Here is a 22,912-nt window from a genome sequence, read left to right on the forward strand (position 1 = left end):
TGCAAAACAAATAACACAAAAACAATCGGGGAAAAACAAACGACCGAAAGACGTTAGATAATAGTTAGATAAAATCAGAGGTGCTGGAAAGGATAATGCTTAGATTCACAGATACAATCAGCAAGAATAAATAAAACAGATACAGCTAGAGAGAAAGCTTTATCTCTACGTAAAACAGATTAAAGGCGAACAAGTTTAAGAGATGGCAAAAGTTAGATAATACAATACACGTGGGGAAACTCAAGGGATAATGGATTAAAGACGAGCCTACACACAAGGAAACGATATAATCAGAGAGACTTTGAAGGATAACAGGTACAGAGATACAAAGATACAATCAGAGAGCAGCAGGAGGAGCATCGAGTATATTTTTAAATTTGCAGATACATACTCGGATGTACATACATACATATATGTAGGTACGTTCCACTTTTTTTCCTTTAAACTCGTTTCAGTGATGGTTTAGGTACAGTGCCGTCCTTTCCTATTGTATTTTATGCGTGCATTTCATGCGATGCATATCCTGCATTTATTCAAGCATTTTCCCTACCGTTTGCTAGGAATATTTAAACATTCAAAACTTAGTCACAGTTTAATTTTATTTATACATACAATGGCTCATAAATATTCTAAATGTTGCCAGATTTTAAACACAATATCGATTTTTTTTAGACAAAAACTGTCCCATTCCCCAGTTCCATTCGCATTGAATTTTGTATTTAACGCTTATTTTCTTTAATTATTTCATACGATTTATAGCTTACCAAACTTTGAAGTTTCTGGTTCTGGAAACGGATGCTTCTGCAATTGAAATTATGAAATACTTGAAACATTTTAAATGATCAGAAAACTAGAACCACCACCCGCATCAATGTTTATGCTCGACTGAGTTATGAGCAGATGAAAAAGCCTCTGGAGGGTATCCACAGATTCGGTGTTCGCTTTTAGTTCATATTTCGAGTTTATTTATGTTTTTACTTCTGCATGGGACATTTAACAAATATTATTTTCAGCAAATGCTCGACTAATTGTTGGCTTTTCTCGGTTCTCGATTCTCTAGTGGGGAACACACGCAGACATACATATGTATGTATGCATATTGTGACCCATTTAGTGGTTTAGGGACTTGGGACAGGCTCTGTCCAAGAAGAGCAGCAGAAGAGCTGAAGCAAAAAGCAGGAAGAATGAAAAGAATATAATTTTTTGTGGTTGGCTTTAAAGCCGAAAACATTTGGTATTCGGGGCCATAAAATATTTGATTTGTTATGGAAATTGCATTTGGCGTTGAAAAAATACACTCCTACACATGTGCATATTTATTTATATATCTTTTTGGGAAATTGTTTTCCTGTCTGTATTTCTATCTCTGTTTGATTGTTGCTTTTTATGGTTTTGTTGGACTCCTCCTCGCTCGCACTTCGAACGAATGCAATCAATGAATATGTGGCTACGGTCGTAGGGGAAATAAATTTGTACATACATATATATAAGCAATCCGTATGTATGTACCGAGATATGGGTATAAGTATGTAAAAAGTACATACATACGGTATATGTATGTACGTAGAAGGAGGCATGGTCTAGTCAATGATTTTTAATAAAATTACAGAGAGGCAGCATCAGCAGCAGGAGAATCCAGGAATGGAACCAGAGACAGAAACTTGGAATTTGTTTGAATGCAAAGGATTCTTGATTTTCAATTGGAAATGTACATTTGCTGGGCGAAAGCACACTTCCCCCACTCGATGCGCATTAAAACCCTTCTAATGGGGCACTTTTCTGCATTGTTTCTACCAAATGAAAACTCACTGACTTGTACTTCGAGTTTGGGCCAACTTTACCATTCGAATAGTCTCCAAAGAAGTTTACGTTGGATGAAATTCCTTACCCACATTTGATACTGGTCATTTATGCTGGAACAAGTAAGGATGCAATGAGGCATCAAATTAGATCGAAAGTACTAATCAAGCTACATTTATGCGAAGAGTGGAACTGTTTCATGGTGTGCTCCAACAGTTTTCCATGCAAATTATCTGTGTTTCTTTTACTCAAATAACTACACTACACCATATCCTGCTGTTTTACACATTCTATGCATAAGAACACTTATCAAAGCCTCATGTGTTGGCTTGCGGATTCCTTCCTCTCTGTTTTCGACTGCTGCTCATGCACTTCCGGCCTGTGACTCTGTAAGGGGAGGTCCTGGTCCTTTCCTGTTTTAGTTAGTCGCATATGTGAAGATGGTCAAGTTCAACATTCAATTAGAATACATTACAGGCTCAGTGACATGCAAACACAGATTGTCTGCCCTGTGCCTGAGGTGTGGTGTGTGTCTATGGGTATGTGAACGGTGCTGGGGCTGGGGCTGGGGCTAAGGGTGGGTCTGGGGTTTCGACTAAGAGCAGCAAAACTTTGAGTCCTGCCACACCACATAGCCACAACCCCACATCCTGTCCGAGTAGTTTCATATTCATATGCATATTTTTAGCAGAGGCCAAAAGAGCAATTCTGGGGCCAGGGTTACGGGTGTTGTTTAAAGAGCTTTCCAAGTACTTTAAGTGCCTCAGGCCACCACCCTTGTTCCGCCACATACTGCTCTGCCTCCTTGTGCTGTTTTGCCTGGTGTTGTGCTCATCTTTTGATACCCAAGCAAAAGGTATACTGCTTTTTAAAGAGAAGAAACCCGTCATCGATATATCTTTTGCTGTAATCGGAGTAGGTCAGATTGGATCATTATATCATAGACGTGTCAAGGTAGTATGCATTGGTGGATATAGTGCAAGATAACTTTCAGATTGAATTCTTGCTTCGATTTGCAAGCGTATTGGCTTCTTAGTTCCTATCTCCTGTTGGGTGTTTGCATGTGCAGGGCTTCGGCAACACAGGCTGTCGATTGGATCCCCCGCTTTAGCATCGCAGAGGGTAGCTTTGTGGCAGAGCCATCCTCTTGGTTTTGGCCTGTTTTCTCTTTGCCTTAACATTTTTATGGCCTACACAGCCGGTCCATGGTTATGCCCCCCAGTCGGGGGCATGTGTGCAAGTGTGTTTGTGGAGGGTTTTATGACTCTGTTATGAAGTTTGTTAGGTGTAAATTTGATGGGGTCGAGGCCTAAGACAGACAGAGAGAGAGAGAGAGAGAGAGAGAGAGAGAGGAGAGAGAGAGAGCGAAAAGAGAGATCCAGCCCAACTATATTGGTCGGCACGCTCGCCATCCTTTGCCCCATCCTTCTCCATTTCCGGTCTCATTCTCACGCTCATTCTCGGGGCTTAATTGCCAAGTCGTAGGCAACATAATTTATGGCCTGCCATACCGAGTTATGAAACACTTTGGCCCTGGCCTTAGAGTAAGCCTTAGTAGCCTTCGGGAGCTGCAAGGAGCAACAAGAGAGTCTAAGGAGGAAATTCCTGGAAGAGAATCAGGAAGTAGGGGAATGGGGCATACCAATGCCAGACGAGCAAATTGAATACAAATTCGCTTACAACTAATTAGTCAGAAGGATGCGAGGATGCTGGGGGTGAATATGAATACTCGTAAGAGCCCATAGGAACCGCAGGAGTCCGACCAAACCGAACAGTGGCCACAAGTTTTGCCCCGAAAACTTTAATTTGGTTAAGCAAACACCAGTGGCAATAGAGGGAGTACGTGCCGGGCTGCATTTGCAACAAGGTGTTGCATTCGCATTTCTTTTTGCTATACATTTCCTCACACCTCGGGGAACATTTCACTCTTCCTGATTGGAAAGAAGAACAAAGGAAATTCCATAACGTTCTGCATGGATGCTGCTGCCCAGGGGATGGGGAAGTCTGTCTGCTTGCAACACTTCCTCTAAGTGACACTTCACAACTTGGCTAAGGGATGCCGGAGATGGGAAGGGAAGGGATGACGCCAAAGAAAATTCCATCTTGAATCCGCGTTCTTCTGTAGATGCTCCGACTCGAATAGGAGATGAGGTTCGAAGGAACCAGGCTGGAAATTGCGGCACAGAAAATTTCGAACGAGATAACCTTCAAGGACGTCCTTAATTTTTCAAAAGCTAGTCAAGTCTGTCTCTCAATTGTTTTCACTAAAAACTCCACTAATATAATCCTACTTAGATATATGTACATATATTCAATATTCGCATTGGGCTATATCTAAACTCCAATTCTATGACAATTTGGTTGCCTCGTTTTTCTTAATTTCTCTAACTTAGTTTCGACAAAATATCGAGCTATTCTAGCTTTCCCATTTGGGTATTCGACTGCTTGAGTACCTGGAGGGATCCCAGAGGAAAGTGATCAGCAAATATACAAAAATTGTGCTAAAACGTTGGGTGGTAGGATCTTCCCAACCTCCTGTTCCTGGATGTTTTAATCTTATTTTTATACCGTAACACCTAGTGTAGGCGATGAAAATCGATGAAAAAATAAGTCCATGTTAAAGACTATGGCTACTCATTACCAAGTAAGTATGAATAGTAGCAAAATGTTTATGCTATAAGGCCATATTTATTGCTATGATTATATGTAATAGTACATTTGTTGGTGTTTAGACTCCGATGTAGATGTGGTAGCTGAGATTGAGATGGACATCAAATTGAAATTCATATCAATTGCTGTCAAAAGAAATTAGATAGATTAGAATTCCCTTCCATAAGGAACCTATAAAGTATATATGTATATTCTTGATCAGCATCAATAGTCGAGGGTCGATAGAGCCATGTCTGTCTGTCCATCCGTCCGTTTGCCCATCTCTATGAGCACCTAGTGATATGTATTTCAAAATTTCACCCCACCCTCTTCCGCCATCACAAAGGACGAAGATCTGTGGCATCCACAATTTTGTACAATCATAGAGAATAACCATATCTACCAGATTGCCGAATCTGAATCCGATCGGATCAGTATTATAACCGAACAACTCAATTTGCAGTGGCTACACAGCGCCCGACGACACGTTCTGACTGATTTTCTGTCTCTCTCGCACGCACTCTTTGTCGTGTCGTTCGGTCTGGCGGAGGAAAGCCATACTGACTAAGCTTCGGGCATAAATGTAGAGTTGCGGTCGCAGCAGCAACTCACAACGTTCCCCCTCGTTAGTGTTTAGCTTTGTGTTCACATAAGGGACAACTCTTAGCCATCTTTCATGATATTTGGTGTAATTCCAGAATTGTAGTGTATTAAATATAATCAAATAAATAAATGGCTTTTTTTGTGTTCTGGCTCATTCTGCTTTGGTGGGATGGCTAATGGCTGCTGGCAGGCGATCGGTTGTCATTGCGATGCACATCAATTTAATTTATGTTAGATAAAATATAAAAAGAAAACAAGATAATTATTTTGCGTTTACATTTGTGTTCAGATAATGCAAAACTCATAATCATTCTCTACACCCAATAGAATAAATGAGTGGATTTTTAGTGTTGTGGTTTTCTTGCTGGCTTTTGATATCCAGATGCAGGTGCTGGGGCTTTGCTGCGATGGCGATGCACTTCAAATGTCATGTCGTTATTTCTGTAAAAAGAAATTATGTAGATAATAAAAAAACAATAAACTTATTTGGCGTTTACATTTGTGTTTAAATTGGGCCCATCTCTTAGTCAGCATTAGTGTCCTTGGGTTACTGTGGCGTTGAATATTAAACATAGTCCAACAAACAATTGGATTATTATGCTCTGGCTGGGGGGCTTTGGCTCTGGCTGGGATGGCTAATGGCTGATGGCTGATGGCTGATGGCTGACCGCTTAAGCTCAGAAGCCACGGTTCTCGTTGAGCTCCTTATGTGGTGTCAGATCCATGGTGATCGAAAAGGGGGCTCCATCACGAAACATCTTGCAAATGAGACTGCCCAGATTCTTGGCATCATCGATGCCGGAGTGAGCACGTCCCTGGAAGGTCAGCCTCACATGTTCCAAGGCATTGTTGAAGCTGAAGGGACGATACTTGTACCACTTCTGGTAGATGGCTTTCGCGTCTATCCACTGATTGAAGCAGGTTGGTTTACGTATATTCTTGCGTGCGCACTCCTTGGCCAGACAGATTCCAAAGTCCCAGTTCGTCCAGGTGACGAAGAAACAGTTTCCCTGTGGATTGGTCATACTCATCTTTGGTAGCACCAGGTTGCGGGCGCTCAATTCCTTCTTCAGCCATTCGATAAAGGAATTGAGTGCCGTCTGCAGTGGCACTCCCGCCTCCACAGTCTTCTGCTGAATGCCCGTCAGACTGGTACAGTATTCGCTCAGTTGCGGCTTTTCCACGGGCATCACGTACTTGTGAAACTCCGCCTCGACCATTCCCGTTTTCAGATTGACCAAAATGGCTGGGAACTCAATTATCTCCGACAATCTAAATTGTTGAGCCGGTTGATTTTCCCAGCAGGTGGCCTCGAAGTCCACGGATATGGCATAAGTAAAAGGATGCATTGTCAACTTCTTGGATTTGCGTGAATTCTGTTTCTTTAACTGGATCTAGACGAGCTCCTTTCAGGAATATTCTCTGATGTATTAGCACAGTTGCTTTGTACACTTTTATGAAGGCCGACTTTGTTTGTGCAATTCCAATTGAATTATTTTTTTTTGTAATGTAATATGCTGTCGCTTTTTTGCCAGTGCTTGCAATTTTTGCTGAGTAACGATAACTTTTGACCTATCATTGGAATTTGTGGATTTATTCGATATCTATCGATTTTTAATAAAATGCAACTTTGTAGTACAATTGTCAGTCGGTAAATAAAGCGCAGTGAAAAGAAAAGTTTAGTGCCTTTTACGAAAAGGAACGTTGTGAGGCGCATCTACAACCGCGATTTTAAATTTATACCCTAGCAATTAGTGCGAGTGAAAAACACATAGTATAGTAAGTGTGAGTGAGACGGCATATTTTGATGTGGATTAACCCTTAACAGGCCCGTGGGGTTTACAATTTTAAAATAGAATGATTTTACTGATACAGTAATATTTAAATTTTGTGCAGCCATTAATAATTTTGCTTCAAAATTGTTAGTAATATTAAAATGTTCTTTTACATAATATATAAATATTGCTTATAATTCTTTGTGTTGTTTTTTTATGCTATTTATATAATTTGATATGCAATATGTAATTTTTTTGAGGTTGGAACATAAGGGTTAACAACACATCAAAAAATTCGTCCATGAATAGTGTTGTGTTGCTCATGAGTAATGTTTACCCAACACTATCCGCATCAACAATCAAGCATGCACTGACGATAAGGGACAACACGAACGAGCTTCGGCTCTTGACTAGTCCGCCCTACAATAAGTCAGTGCATACTGCACGATGAGGAGTGTGTGTGAGAGTGAGATAGATAGAGAGAGAGGGAGATAATGAAAATGAGTAAGCACGTGAACGGCTAGTTAGTTTTTTCGTATCTTCTGTTTATGCTCCAAACCTCAATTGTAACGAACCTAAACGGGTCTACAACACCAACCCCAACGCGAATTCCGACTAAGAACATTTAACAACATTTAAGACACCACATCCCCCACTTTTTCACTCGCCGCCAAGAGAATACCTCATAAAGTGACGACTAATAATACCCGGTCACGCGGATCCTCCACTCCGGTCCGAGCAACCGATCAGGTGCAGTCTTCCAGGTTCATCAACCGCGAAGACGATGACACACCAAGGAAGACCACGACTATACGTCCCTATGCACCGTTCGACGCACACCACAAGTGACTCTCGACCAGGCCCCGCTTCAATCTCTCTGCCACAGGCCAACCACAACGCCTCCGTTAAGGTTCCATCCAGCTATAAAATTCTTGTGGATTGACCTTGGACTTAACTGAGCTTACCTCAGCCGAAAATAGGTCCATCACACAATTATATTTCAAACGACGAGATTCTAAAAGAACTATAAGCCCAAAGAGCAGTCGACATTTTTTAAATACACTCGCCAAGTCGATGGCACAGCTACACCCACTGGAGAAATCCAGCTTATTTTGTACCTCTATAACTTACCAGGAATAATTCAAATTACATGGCACACCGCTTGTGTCAACATTACCCTATGAGATGCAAAAATTTAAAAAATATTGGTCATACTGCAAAATACTGTAAAGGTAAAACAATATGCGACTCGAGTGGCCTTCCTCCCCATGACACAACCCCTTGCTCACGCATACAGTGCGCTACTAGTGCTACCAGTAGTAAAGACTGCCCAAAATATATTTTAGGTTAGGTTAAGGCGGTAGCCGGGGAGGGGGGATAAAAACAGCTCGTTACAGTAGGTCCAGCACGGTATCCAGGGCTTCCCCTGGAGTAGTGCGTAGCCCGCCAGTTATGCATAGCTCTGCCATGCGTTGAACTCTACTGAGTCTGTTGAGACAAGTTCTTTTGTCTAGGGCTGGCCACCATACTACCACTCTATAGAGCATCATTGGTCGTGTGATGGCGGTGTATAGCTTCCGAACTATATACGGGGCCATTCCCCATTTTAGTCCGATTGCTTTCCTGCATGTATAGAGGTCCACTGTCCACTGTGCACTGTGCATTCTTTACTCTATCCTCTATCCGTTTTAGACGGGTTGACATTTGACGGCCTGCATTTGTCTGCTCATCTCGAAATCGTCGTGCGATTACTTGTTATGCACCCACAGTTCGTTCACTGCCACGTTCCATAAGAGGGGCGAGAGGACTCCGCCCTGTGGTCTTCACCCTTCCGAAAGGCATGCCGGGATGCACCCGTGGGAGAATACTCCCTCGTTAATTATTTTGAGCCAATTAATGGTTTTTGGTCCCACGTGAATCAGTTGGGCAGGGATAATGCCATCTGTCCCCGCAGACTTGTATGGTTTGAAGCTTTTGATCGACCAGAAAATGTTCTCCTGGCTTAGCAGGTTCAGGATGGCATTTGAGCCGACAGAAGACGGCGCGAAGTATATGGGTCTGTTTTTATCGTAGCCTGGGTCGTGAGTATTAAGGAGCAGATTTAGCGACTCATCGCTGGACGTGGTCCAAGATTGGCCGACATTCTTCAAGTAGTCCAGTCTGGGTGTAGTCTTCGAAAGAACTTACGTCAAGAGGCGCGTTTGGCTTTCCTAAGTTCTTTGTTGTAGGTTGACAGACAGTTTTGCTCAACGTTTTCAGCCTTAGCTTTATTGAAGAGTCTCCGGGTGGCTTTCCGGAGTTCGCCCAGTTTCAGAGTCTACCATTAAGGTTTCTTCCGGGCTCTGTTCTTGCCAGAGGGGCAGGATTTATCGAGCGCTTTAATGCAGGCGTCGGTGGAGCTCTCCTTCTCAGGTGGGGACTCACGACAAAGGCAGTCAGAGTACCGAGTCAAATTTGTCCGCCTGCGGGTCCGAAATTGAATTGGCTTCGTTAATGAAAAGGAGAATACAGTTTCCATGTTACTGTGGTCCAAGAAGGAGATTTTTTCCAGGACCCTCCAGGTTACAATGTTCCCCTCTATCTCATGAGAGGCAAGCATGTGGTCCAGGACCTCCTTGTTTTTAATAATAGAGGTGGGATAACTTCCGGTTTAATAAGAACATCTGAGTGGTCAGTAAGTAATTAAAAAGAGGAACTCACCCCCTTCGTTTGCGTCAGTGATTAACCACTGGCAGTGGTTGGGTCAGGTTGGTTATGACCCATGTATACGGAGCAGATCCTCAGTGAGCGCTCCTTGCCTCCGAGACTCACTTCGGTGTGGTCTTCATTGCTGAAATTTGGGAGCAAAAATAAGTGCCACTCTCTTTTTGCAAGAATGCAGGTACGAATTTAACCTGCGGTTTCAGCTACGTATAGCTTATAGTTTGGAGTCCTCAGACCGAAGACCCTGTTTCCGAGGATCCTAAATGAGGACTTTTTAGGCTCCACCATTGGCTAGATGCAGCAGTAGAGCAGCGCAAGCTGCCTTACAATGGTGGAGGTTTATCTGCAGGAGCGTCAGTGACATTCCTGAGGCTCACCTCCACCATTGTTGTTTCCAGGTCGCTGTCGGGGGACTCCAGCTCCTCCCCGACATCGATGTGGCTAAGACCCTTAGCTAGGTCGCTCTCGTCGGACACGTAGCCATCCAAGATGTCGACCCTCCACTTCGGGATCTCCAGCAGCTCCAGGTCTGGCTCTACATCTGCTTGCCTACACTTGCGGTCAGACTTTTAGGGGGATATGGTTATCTTCTATTAATCATAATCCACTACTCCATCCATTTGTGCAAGGAGCTTAAGAACTCCTTATTCAGGACGAGGATAATCTGGAGTCTCTGCATTGTCACATCCTCCGCCTTGGCCACCTTCCAATCGGCTGTAGGACCTGCAGTAGCCCGAGGATCTTCTTGGGCTCTGCAGGCTTAGCCAAGACCCATGCTCTGGCCCTCGGTCGAATGGGGACATCTTCCCATCTGACGGCCTCCACCTTGGCCCCTGGACTTTCCTTGAGGGACCATGTAGAGGGTCATGTAGAGGGCCGCAGTGCAAGCGTAGTGGCAGGCGATGGCTTTAACCTTGGCGATGCCACCCTGCGTCCTCACATTTGGGCGGTTCTTCTTGATCCTTTAGGAACCATTTCTGGAGCTCAACGAAGAAAACATCGAACCTAATCGCAACGACGATGGCCTTCGGCGGACATGAAGACTGAGTGCTTACAAAAAACCAAATTAAATAAATCTTAAGAATGGAGTAATAACGTGTGTAACCGTTATCTATAGTGGTTTTCCATACGTTTTCCCATAATCATTGCCATTGGAAAATCATTGGTACGGTGGTTCTTTCAATGGTGTTATTGTCGTGCTGCATGTAGAGTCAGGCCCCACAGGCTAATACGCTAGCTGATCGGGTACAACGCCTTTTTTTTTAGAGTGTTAGCCAAGTTATCCGGTATCAGGGGACAAACAAACAGGGTTGTGTCAAGTCAGAGGAACCTCTTCGCACGGAAACTGCAATTGGGTGTGAGATTTTGGTGAACCGAAAGATCACGCGAACCGGCGACCAATCGCCTAGGATATCAGGGGGTTGAATTACGCTCCCAATCGTGGTATTTTCGGCAAAGGAAGCTAGGACGTTACACGAGGTAATAGAAACTATGCCAAGCTGCGTATTGCTCAAAATTTGAGTATTGCTTTGAACAAAAGAAGCAAACTATCCGTATTAACGCTCAAGCTGGCCAGGTGCAAAGCTGAAGGAAAAGAGCTCGTCAACCTTTTGGAATTAATGAAATGCCAAAACAACCTGGGATTGATTTTAAGTCCCCTTTCAACGTCGGCAATATACTGGTTATACAAAAATTTGCTTAAAAAAGCAAACTGCTGCACATATGTACAAATGTACATCGCCCAGTCCACACGTTCCCGGGTGTTTCCACATCGTTTAAAGCACTTGTTACCTATAGGAGCCTTGCACTCTTCTGGAAGCGTTGTTACCAATAATACGACGGACCGAAAACACTATAGGAAGTGTCAGCACTATGACGCGAAAGAACAGAAGCCCAATTAACGTTTAACATACTATGCCGAATAGCATTCAGGCTTACAGTAGAAAAGAAGTATTAATAAAATGGTTCCGCCCAGGGCGAATAAGAATGGAAATTAGCTGAGAATTCCAACGGCATATGATGCATGTCATATTCTGCTATAGGCAGTTCGCAACAGGTAACATGGCAATCTATATCCGAACTAACAAAAACTATTTACTTTGGTTAAGCCCATAATAAAACGAGGGGGAACGTTTTGAGTTGCTGTGGACACCACAACTCTACATTTTGAGATATACGTTTTTTAGTGAGATCTAACAGAAGTGCGGATACCAAATTTGGTTACTCTAGCCTTAATAGTCTCTGAGATTTGTGGATGCCCCAGATTTTAGTCCTTTGCGGGGGCGGAAAGGGGTGTGGCGAAATTTTGACACGAAACGGTCAAGGTCTGTTATCACAGGAGTGTGGATACCAAATTTGGTTGCTCTGGCTCTTATAGGTTCTGGGATCCTTGAACTCATATTTTGCAATTGGCAAAACCGACTGTTTATACACGGAGCGTTTTCCGCATTAATGTTAATTCACGGATGGGGGTATGTTAGTTTTTTCTAACACATTTTTTTTGATTCAAACGAATCAAAGTCTATACATGAAAGAGAAAAGTCGATCGATCCAGTTGAGCATTAGGCAATAACTATTTATTACAAATATTAGTGCTTGAGTACTGGGCATAAGAGAGAGAATACAGTAGTGAATTTAGTACAATCATGGTGAGAGTAAATACAAAAAGTGAGCGTAGGCTCTCTATTTTACGAGGGTCATTTGAGTACTTTGTTCCTTAAAGGAGTTTACACACATCCACTTTCACCACAAATCTAATATATCCCAATACTCATTTTGAGTATCGGGTATAAAAATCATCTAGCAAGAGAATCTCGTGCGGCAAATGTACATTGCTTGGTATCATAGCCGACGAGTGCGGATCGCCGGACCATATCAACGAACCCAAATTGAAGTCGCCAACAACGCAGAGGTGCTGACGGTCTCGCAGAATACCATAACATATATTTTAGCAATGTTGTGAGTGTGTTACAGCTATTCGGTGGAATGTCCCTCTAGTACTGGCGGTGGCGATTGACCATGCCCGAACTACTGATTTGGCTGGTTCCTACATGGGTACTTTCCGGACTAACCCTATGGTAAACGAACGCCGAACCACTCAAAGAAGAGACAAAAAATGAAGAGAGCAGATAGCTAAAAATGATGCTGGAATGTTCTTTGCGTTTGGCGTTTGTGCAAATCAGTGCGACTGTCCAAATGATTATAATTATTCAATTTTAAACAGTAAGTCACAGCAAATGTAAATCGCATTTGCGTAGGCTCAATAAAGAAATATAAGACAAATATGCAGCCAACCATAATCGTGTTAGCGGAGAAACAGTGTCGTGCGGTGAAATAGAAAAAGTTGACGGCCGCGAAATAGGAAAGTGATACTGAAAAATTTAAAGAACTTCTTTAGAGTTTTGATTGGTAGGCATATTTGCTTTTTGGTTTTTTTTATGCCTATTATATCTGTATTTTATATTTATAGATGCCATAACTGTAGATACGGGGACTGGATCAGCTGAAGTCCAGATTAGGAAGGCCCTACAGCTGCAAATAAAAACGTTTTTTCAAGAACAGTACCACCGCGAACCGCAGACCTTAATTAGTAAATTTAAAAACTAAAATGAAATATATAATAAAAGAAATGAAGATTGATAACCTACTTCATGGGTACCCATTTCACTAGCTACTTCATGGGTATCCATTTCACTAGCTACTAGACGAGTACACATAGCACTTGTTCGGGGGTAAACGATGTGGTATCGCTGGTCCCCATGTCGTAGGACATTGCGGGTAAAAATGGAAATGATGAAAAGCATTGTTAAGGGTTAGTAAAGAAAGTACCCCTGGTCTTTTAGGGAGTGGTGATATCACCACCTCCGAACTAGTACCCCCAGTACTGCTGGGGTACGATGCGCTAATAGCGCCTCCGACTGGCCAGCCACCGCCACACCAATCTGATACAGAACAGAGTCACCATCCAGTAGGGTGTGTCTGACGGCCACAATGACCCCACCTTCTCTGCAGCGCTTCGTCTTGGCACAATCTCTGTCCTTGCGAAACACCTGGAAAAGGTTAGGATCGAAGTATTTGTCGTCGAAAAAGCTTGAATTGAGCCAGGTTTCAAACAAAATGACAACGTCGAAGTCACACGTAGAGGTAGCCAAGCTGACAGCCTGAGTCTTGGCACCGTCCATCGGCACGGTCACAGAAAGTGGCGGTGCCGTTCTGTTAGTGGCCACGGAAGATGGATCCAGAGGAGGTTCAGGCATATCCCACTGAACCAAAGGGCCGAGACCCATGCTTGAAACCTGCTTGTGTGCCGGAGTCTGAAATAGCAGCACACCATCCTCGTCCAGAAGATTGGGCAGGGAGAGCCAATCTAGGTGATGATGCTAAAGAGTGTTCCACATAAGAGTGCACGACGGGCTGCTGACCCTTCGTCAAAAAAGTGCAAGCAGAATATTTTGTGGAGAAGCGGCGATCATAAAACCAAAGGGGTTTCACTGGGGTTTTTTTTTAAGTGGATGAACCTGGAGCTTTCTGAGTCAGCGTGGACGTCCGCAGTGGCACAGCTGCACACAGATTAATTGCCGTCAAATCAGCTTCCTCATCAGGCCTCTGTCTATGCGCGAAACCCTTACCGATACTGGCCAGAATCTATCATCAAAGACCACGGGGAACACCAGATAACGCAAATAGATCAGCATCTCGCTTAACCAATTTCACGCAAGAAATTTCCTCCTCCGGCATCTTGAGTTTATCAACAATAAATTTCACCACCGCCTCTGGCCCCGTCGCGGTAGCAAATTTACCAATATGCAGGTATGCCATAACAAATTAGGCAAATTTTTCAAGAGTTTATCTGAACGCAGTGAGAACTCACTAATGACTACATAATTTAAATTAAATTTAATTTAAACTGGAGGTCGGCAGGTATCCAGAGTCCGTATATTAGCAACCGAGCAACCCCTCGGCCATGCATCCCTCGGCATGTAACAGTGTCACCATAGATGGGGTAATTTCATTGAGAGTTTTCTTTACTCCGCCCGACTACCATTAGCCAGCATCCATGGCAGAGATATGACCGTGGCAGGACTGTCTCAGCTTTCTTTCGGCTGGGCACCAACACTGCCTCGGTCTTGTGGGGAGCGAGACCGAGCTCGATCCTCTCCAGCCACTGTTGAATATGCGCTATTGTCTGGTTGCAAGTCTTCTCCAAGTCTCCGGCCAAGAGTTTTCCCACCACTAAAAGAGCCACATCGTCTGAAAAATCCACCATATGCACTACGTGGGGGAGGCTGAGTCGCAATATGCCGTCGTTCATTGCGTTCCACAGTGTGGGGCCCAGCACCGACCCCTGCGGGACGCCTGCAAATACCTCCTATTGCTCCGTGGCAGCCTCGGTACCTGGGTGTGTCGAAAGTCTCTAGCGCCCAGCAGGATGCAGCTCCACATCGACGTGTTAAACACGTTCTTAATGTCCAGCGTGACCATTATGCAGTGCTCCTTACCGCCACGTTTCCATCTAGTGGTGGCTATTCCATCACTCTACCAACGGAATCAATCGTCGATCTGGTCGATAGGGCGTGTATGAGGGCTATGCTTATGCTTATGGTTAAGTATGCGTCGCTTACATATATAATGATAAATACTAAAGGGATGATATAAATGAAATAGCTGCAAATGCATTAGACTTATTGACATCCAGCCATAGCTTATAAAAGTCAACTGATGAACAATTGCAACTTTTCTGTGGCAAGGAACGTCGGCTCCAGGGTATTAACAAGCATATTCAAATCACCCCACTCAGCTACACTTAATTTCATGTATCTTTTGAGGAGCCTTTCGCAAGAGTCTTCAAATGGTTGCTCAACATAGTGTACGTTGGGTTCCAACGAGCCTATTGAGTCCTGTACAGCCGACAGAACTTTTGCGGCGGTCACTAGGTCATTACAGGCATTCTTCTCATCTTTGCCCTTTACCACCGAAAAATTCTTTTTCTTTTCAGGCACTATGAATACTATATGATTACTCGTAGAAGCCCACAGGAACCGCAGGCGTCGGTCACCAACCGAACAGAGGCCACATGGTATGGCCCAGGGTATGGAGCAAGTCTCCCTGTTTCCAACACTTCCTCTAAGTGACACTTCACAACTTGGCTAAGGGATGCAAGCAAATTCCATCTTGAATCCGCATTCTTCTGTAGATGCTCCGACTTGAATAGGGGATACGATTCAAGGCCAGACTGGAAATTGCGGCACAGAACATTTCGAAGGAGATAAATCAAGTCTCTCAATTGTTTCCACTAAAAACTCCACTAACATTATCCTACTTGGATATATGTACATATATTCAATATTCGCATTGGGCTATATCTAAGCTCCAATTCTATGACAATTTGTTTGCCTCGTTTTTCTTAATTTCTCTAACTAAGTTTCGACAAAATATCGAGCTATTCTAGCTTTCCCATTTGGGAATTAGTAAGTATGAATAGTAGCAAAATGTATATGCTATAAGGCCATATCCATTGCTATGATTAGATGTACTCCTACATTTGTAGGTGTTTAGATTCCGATATAGATGTGGTAGCTGCGACTGTGATGGACATCAAATTGAAATGCATATCAATTGCTGTCAAAAGAAATTAAATAAAATACATAACAAAAAAAAAAAAGAACATTTTTTATACCCCCCCTTCCATAAGGAGTATAAAGTATATATGTATATTCTTGATCAGCATCAATAGTCGAGGGTCGATAGAGCCATGTCTGTCTGTCCATCCGTCCGTTTGCCCATCTCTATGAGCACCTAGTGATATGTATTTCAAAATTTCACCCCACCCTCCTCCGCCATCACAAAGGACGAAGATCTGTGGCATCCACAATTTTGTACAATCATAGAGAATAACCATATCTACCAGATTGCCGAATCTGAATCCGATCGGATCAGTATTATAACCGAACAACTCAATTTGCAGTGGCTACGCAGCGCCCGACGACACGTTCTGACTGATTTTCTGTCTCTCTCGCACGCACTCTTTGTCGTGTCGTTCGGTCTGGCGGAGGAAAGCCATACTGACTAAGCTTCCGGCATAAATGTAGAGTTGCGGTCGCAGCAGCAACTCACAACGTTCCCCCTCGTTAGTGTTTAGCTTTGTGTTCACATAAGGGACAACTCTTAGCCATCTTTCATGATATTTGGTGTAATTCCAGAATTGTAGTGTATTAAATATAATCAAATAAATAAATGGCTTTTTTTGTGTTCTGGCTCATTCTGCTTTGGTGGGATGGCTAATGGCTGCTGGTAGGCGATCGGTTGTCATTGCGATGCACATCAATTTAATTTATGTTAGATAAAATATAAAAAGAAAACAAGATAATTATTTTGCGTTTACATTTGTGTTCAGATTAGGCAAAACTCATAATCATTCTCTACACCCAATAGAATAAATGAGTGGATTTTTAGTGTTGTGGTTTTCTTGCTGGCTTTTGATATCCAGATGCAGGTGCTGGGGCTTTGCTGCGATGGCGATGCACTTCAAATGTCAAGTCGTTATTTCTGTAAAAAGAAATTATGTAGATAATAAAAAAACAATAAACTTATTTGGCGTTTACATTTGTGTTTAAATTGGGCCCATCTCTTAGTCAGCATTAGTGTCCTTGGGTTACTGTGGCGTTGAATATTAAACATAGTCCAACAAACAATTGGATTATTATGCTCTGGCTGGGGGGCTTTGGCTCTGGCTGGGATGGCTAATGGCTGATGGCTGATGGCTGACCGCTTAAGCTCAGAAGCCACGGTTCTCGTTGAGCTCCTTATGTGGTGTCAGATCCTTGGTGATCGAAAAGGGGGCTCCATCACGAAACATCTTGCAAATGAGACTGCCCAGATTCTTGGCATCATCGATGCCGGAGTGAGCACGTCCCTGGAAGGTCAGCCTCACATGTTCCAGGGCATTGTTGAAGCTGAAGGGACGATACTTGTACCACTTCTGGTAGATGGCTTTCGCGTCTATCCACTGATTGAAGCAGGTTGGCTTACGTATATTCTTGCGTGCGCACTCCTTGGCCAGACAGATTCCAAAGTCCCAGTTCGTCCAGGTGACGAAGAAACAGTTTCCCTGTGGATTGGTCATACTCATCTTTGGTAGCACCAGGTTGCGGGCGCTCAATTCCTTCTTCAGCCATTCGATAAAGGAATTGAGTGCCGTCTGCAGTGGCACCCCCGCCTCCACAGTCTTCTGCTGAATGCCCGTCAGACTGGTACAGTATTCGCTCAGTTGCGGCTTCTCCACGGGCATCACGTACTTGTGAAACTCCGCCTCGACCATTCCCGTTTTCAGATTGACCAAAATGGCTGGGAACTCAATTATCTCCGACAATCTAAATTGTTGAGCCGGTTGATTTTCCCAGCAGGTGGCCTCGAAGTCCACGGATATGGCATAAGTAAAAGGATGCATTGTCAACTTCTTGGATTTGCGTGAATTCTGTTTCTTTAACTGGATCTAGACGAGCTCCTTTCAGGAATATTCTCTGATGTATTAGCACAGTTGCTTTGTACACTTTTATGAAGGCCGACTTTGTTTGTGGAATTCCAATTGAATTCTTTTTCTTTGTAATGTAATATGCTGTCGCTTTTTTGCCAGTGCTTGCAGTTTTTGCTGAGTAACGATAACTTTTGACCTATCAATGGAATTTGTGGATTTATTCGATATCTATCGATTTTTAATAAAATGCGACTTTGTAGTACAATTGTCAGTCGGTAAATAAAGCGCAGTGAAAAGAAAAGTTTAGTGCCTTTTACGAAAAGGAACATTGTGAGGCGCAGCTACGGCCGCGATTTTAAATTTATACCCAAGCAATTAGTGCGAGTGAAAAACACATAGTATAGTGAGTGTGAGTGAGACGGCATATGTTGATGTTGATTAACCCTTAACAGGCCCGTGGGGTTTACAATTTTAAAATAGAATGATTTTACTGATACAGTAATATTTAAATTTTGTGCAGCCATTAATTATTTTGCTTCAAAATTTTTACTAATATTAAAATGTTCTTTTACATAATATATAAATATTGCTTATAATTCTTTGTGTTTTTTTTTATGCTATTTATATAATTTGATATGCAATATGTAATTTTTTTGAGGTTGGAACATAAGGGTTAACAACAATCAAAAAATCAACGGAATCAATCGTCGATCTGGCCGCAGTGATAGGGCGTGTATGAGGGCTATGCTTATGCTTATGGTTAAGTATGCGTCGCTTACATATATAATGATAAATACTAAAGGGATGATATAAATGAAATAGCTGCAAATGCATTAGACTTATTGACCTCCAGCCATAGCTTATAGAAGTCAATTGATGAACAATTGCAACTTTTCTGTGGCAAGGTACGTCGGCTCCAGGGTATTAACAAGCATATTCAAATCACCCCACTCAGCTGCACTTAATTTCATGTATCTTTTGAGGAGCCTTTCGCAAGAGTCTTCAAATGGTTGCTCAACATAGTGTACGTTGGGTTCCAACGAACCTATTGAGTCCTGTACAGCCGACAGAACTTTTGCGGCGGTCACTAGGTCATTACAGGCATTCTTCTCATCTTTACCCTTTACCACCGAAAAATTCTTTTTCTTTTCAGGCACTATGAATACTATATGAATACTCGTAGAAGCCCACAGGAACCGCAGGCGTCGGTCACCAACCGAACAGAGGCCACATGGTATGGCCCAGGGTATGGAGCAAGTCTCCCTGTTTCCAACACTTCCTCTAAGTGACACTTCACAACTTGGCTAAGGGATGCAAGCAAATTCCATCTTGAATCCGCATTCTTCTGTAGATGCTCCGACTTGAATAGGGGATAGGATTCAAGGCCAGACTGGAAATTGCGGCACAGAACATTTCGAAGGAGATAAATCAAGTCTCTCAATTGTTCCCACTAAAAACTCCACTAACATTATCCTACTTGGATATATGTACATATGTATATTCAATATTCGCATTGGGCTATATCTAAACTCCAATTCTATGACAATTTGGTTGCCTCGTTTTTCTTAATTTCTCTAACTTAGTTTCGACAAAATATCGAGCTATTCTAGCTTTCCCATTTGGGAATTAGTAAGTATGAATAGTAGCAAAATGTATATGCTATAAGGCCATATCCATTGCTATGATTAGATGTACTCGTACATTTGTAGGTGTTTAGATTCCGATGTAGATGTGGTAGCTGCGACTGCGATGGAAATCAAATTGAAATGCATATCAATTGCTGTCAAAAGAAATTAAATAAAATACATAACAAAAAAAAAGAACACAACGTTCCCCCTCGTTAGTGTGTACTCTTGTGTTCACATAAGGGACAACTCTTAGCCATCTTTCATGATATTTGGTGTGGTTCCAGAATTGTAGTGTATTAAATATAATCAAATAAATAAATGGCTTTTTTTGTGTTCTGGCTCATTCTGCTTTGGTGGGATGGCCAATGGCTGCTGGCAGGCGATCGGCTGTCATTGCGTTGCACATCAATTTAATTTCTGTTAAAGAGATTTGATAAAATATAAAAAAGAAAACAAGATAATTATTTTGCGTTTACATTTGTGTTCAGATTAGGCAAAACTCATAATCATTCTCTACACCCAATAGAATAAATGAGTGGATTTTTAGTGTTGTGGTTTTCTTGCTGGCTTTTGATATCCAGATGCAGGTGCTGGGGCTTTGCTGCGATGGCGATGCACTTCAAATGTCAAGTCGTTATTTCTGTAAAAAGAAATTATGTAGATAATAAAAAAACAATACACTTATTTGGCGTTTACATTTGTGTTTAAATTGGGCCCATCTCTTAGTCAGCATTAGTGTCCTTGGGTTACTGTGGCGTTGAATATTAAACATAGTCCAACAAACAATTGGATTATTATGCTCTGGCTGGGGGCTTTGGCTCTGGCTGGGATGGCTAATGGCTGATGGCTGATGGCTGACCGCTTAAGCTCAGAAGCCACGGTTCTCGTTGAGCTCCTTATGTGGTGTCAGATCCTTGGTGATCGAAAAGGGGGCTCCATCACGAAACATCTTGCAAATGAGACTGCCCAGATTCTTGGCATCATCGATGCCGGAGTGAGCACGTCCCTGGAAGGTCAGCCTCACATGTTCCAGGGCATTGTTGAAGCTGAAGGGACGATACTTGTACCACTTCTGGTAGATGGATTTCGCGTCTATCCACTGATTGAAGCAGGTTGGTTTACGTATATTCTTGCGTGCGCACTCCTTGGCCAGACAGATTCCAAAGTCCCAGTTCGTCCAGGTGACGAAGAAACAGTTTCCCTGTGGATTGGTCATACTCATCTTTGGTAGCACCAGGTTGCGGGCGCTCAATTCCTTCTTCAGCCATTCGATAAAGGAATTGAGTGCCGTCTGCAGTGGCACTCCCGCCTCCACAGTCTTCTGCTGAATGCCCGTCAGACTGGTACAGTATTCGCTCAGTTGCGGCTTTTCCACGGGCATCACGTACTTGTGAAACTCCGCCTCGACCATTCCCGTTTTCAGATTGACCAAAATGGCTGGGAACTCAATTATCTCCGACAATCTAAATTGTTGAGCCGGTTGATTTTCCCAGCAGGTGGCCTCGAAGTCCACGGATATGGCATAAGTAAAAGGATGCATTGTCAACTTCTTGGATTTGCGTGAATTCTGTTTCTTTAACTGGATCTAGACGAGCTCCTTTCAGGAATATTCTCTGATGTATTAGCACAGTTGCTTTGTACACTTTTATGAAGGCCGACTTTGTTTGTGGAATTCCAATTGAATTCTTTTTCTTTGTAATGTAATATGCTGTCGCTTTTTTGCCAGTGCTTGCAGTTTTTGCTGAGTAACGATAACTTTTGACCTATCATTGGAATTTGTGGATTTATTCGATATCTATCGATTTTTAATAAAATGCGACTTTGTAGTACAATTGTCAGTCGGTAAATAAAGCGCAGTGAAAAGAAAAGTTTAGTGCCTTTTACGAAAAGGAACATTGTGAGGCGCAGCTACGGCCGCGATTTTAAATTTATACCCTAGCAATTAGTGCGAGTGAAAAACACATAGTATAGTGAGTGTGAGTGAGACGGCATATGTTGATGTTGATTAACCCTTAACAGGCCCGTGGGGTTTACAATTTTAAAATAGAATGATTTTACTGATACAGTAATATTTAAATTTTGTGCAGCCATTAATTATTTTGCTTCAAAATTTTTACTAATATTAAAATGTTCTTTTACATAATATATAAATATTACTTATAATTCTTTGTGTTTTTTTTTATGCTATTTATATAATTTGATATGCAATATGTAATTTTTTTGAGGTTGGAACATAAGGGTTAACAACAATCAAAAAATCAACGGAATCAATCGTCGATCTGGCCGCAGTGATAGGGCGTGTATGAGGGCTATGCTTATGCTTATGGTTAAGTATGCGTCGCTTACATATATAATGATAAATACTAAAAGGATGATATAAATGAAATAGCTGCAAATGCATTAGACTTATTGACCTCCAGCCATAGCTTATAGAAGTCAATTGATGAACAATTGCAACTTTTCTGTGGCAAGGTACGTCGGCTCCAGGGTATTAACAAGCATATTCAAATCACCCCACTCAGCTGCACTTAATTTCATGTATCTTTTGAGGAGCCTTTCGCAAGAGTCTTCAAATGGTTGCTCAACATAGTGTACGTTGGGTTCCAACGAACCTATTGAGTCCTGTACAGCCGACAGAACTTTTGCGGCGGTCACTAGGTCATTACAGGCATTCTTCTCATCTTTACCCTTTACCACCGAAAAATTCTTTTTCTTTTCAGGCACTATGAATACTATATGAATACTCGTAGAAGCCCACAGGAACCGCAGGCGTCGGTCACCAACCGAACAGAGGCCACATGGTATGGCCCAGGGTATGGAGCAAGTCTCCCTGTTTCCAACACTTCCTCTAAGTGACACTTCACAACTTGGCTAAGGGATGCAAGCAAATTCCATCTTGAATCCGCATTCTTCTGTAGATGCTCCGACTTGAATAGGGGATAGGATTCAAGGCCAGACTGGAAATTGCGGCACAGAACATTTCGAAGGAGATAAATCAAGTCTCTCAATTGTTCCCACTAAAAACTCCACTAACATTATCCTACTTGGATATATGTACATATGTATATTCAATATTCGCATTGGGCTATATCTAAACTCCAATTCTATGACAATTTGGTTGCCTCGTTTTTCTTAATTTCTCTAACTTAGTTTCGACAAAATATCGAGCTATTCTAGCTTTCCCATTTGGGAATTAGTAAGTATGAATAGTAGCAAAATGTATATGCTATAAGGCCATATCCATTGCTATGATTAGATGTACTCGTACATTTGTAGGTGTT

General features: G+C 42.5%; 3 protein-coding genes across 4 annotated transcripts; all 3 read right to left on the reverse strand.

Annotated features, from left to right (window-relative positions):
• Nucleotides 1-5,310: 5,310 nt before the first annotated feature.
• On the reverse strand, nt 5,311-6,567 carry LOC117184948 (ERI1 exoribonuclease 2-like). The gene is made up of 2 exons (XM_033384201.1): nt 5,550-6,567; nt 5,311-5,493 (listed from the first exon to the last, which is right to left on the reverse strand). Exon 1 carries the CDS (start codon nt 6,399-6,401, stop codon nt 5,730-5,732), a length of 672 nt encoding a protein of 223 aa, XP_033240092.1. The 5' UTR covers nt 6,402-6,567; the 3' UTR covers nt 5,311-5,493; nt 5,550-5,729.
• Nucleotides 6,568-16,896: 10,329 nt separating this feature from the next.
• On the reverse strand, nt 16,897-18,154 carry LOC26532367 (ERI1 exoribonuclease 2-like). Its single transcript, XM_033382633.1, has 2 exons — nt 17,132-18,154; nt 16,897-17,075 (listed from the first exon to the last, which is right to left on the reverse strand). Exon 1 carries the CDS (start codon nt 17,974-17,976, stop codon nt 17,305-17,307), a length of 672 nt encoding a protein of 223 aa, XP_033238524.1. The 5' UTR covers nt 17,977-18,154; the 3' UTR covers nt 16,897-17,075; nt 17,132-17,304.
• A 1,735-nt stretch (nt 18,155-19,889) lies between these two features.
• Nucleotides 19,890-21,364, reverse strand: LOC6903741 (ERI1 exoribonuclease 2-like). Of its 2 annotated transcripts, XM_002136697.3 has the most exons (3): nt 20,328-21,362; nt 20,108-20,271; nt 19,890-20,048 (listed from the first exon to the last, which is right to left on the reverse strand). In XM_002136697.3, the coding sequence occupies exon 1, from the start codon at nt 21,169-21,171 to the stop codon at nt 20,500-20,502; it is 672 nt and encodes a 223-aa protein (XP_002136733.1). In that variant the 5' UTR covers nt 21,172-21,362; the 3' UTR covers nt 19,890-20,048; nt 20,108-20,271; nt 20,328-20,499. The 2 variants fall into 2 exon arrangements, with proteins under 2 accessions (XP_002136733.1, XP_015035036.1); XM_015179550.2 differs by lacking the exons at nt 19,890-20,048; nt 20,108-20,271 and having other exon boundaries at nt 20,507-20,677; nt 20,754-21,364.
• Between the last annotated feature and the right edge of the window lie 1,548 nt (nt 21,365-22,912).

The sequence above is a fragment of the Drosophila pseudoobscura genome, chromosome X, assembly GCF_009870125.1.
Source record: "Drosophila pseudoobscura strain MV-25-SWS-2005 chromosome X, UCI_Dpse_MV25, whole genome shotgun sequence".
Classification (NCBI taxonomy): Eukaryota; Metazoa; Arthropoda; class Insecta; order Diptera; family Drosophilidae; genus Drosophila; species Drosophila pseudoobscura.

Bases quoted from the DNA above. Each gene is read 5' to 3' on its own strand.
- LOC6903741 (XM_002136697.3), bottom strand. From the start codon at position 21,171: ATGCATCCTTTTACTTATGCCATATCCGTGGACTTCGAGGCCACCTGC.
- LOC26532367 (XM_033382633.1), bottom strand. From the start codon at position 17,976: ATGCATCCTTTTACTTATGCCATATCCGTGGACTTCGAGGCCACCTGC.
- LOC117184948 (XM_033384201.1), bottom strand. From the start codon at position 6,401: ATGCATCCTTTTACTTATGCCATATCCGTGGACTTCGAGGCCACCTGC.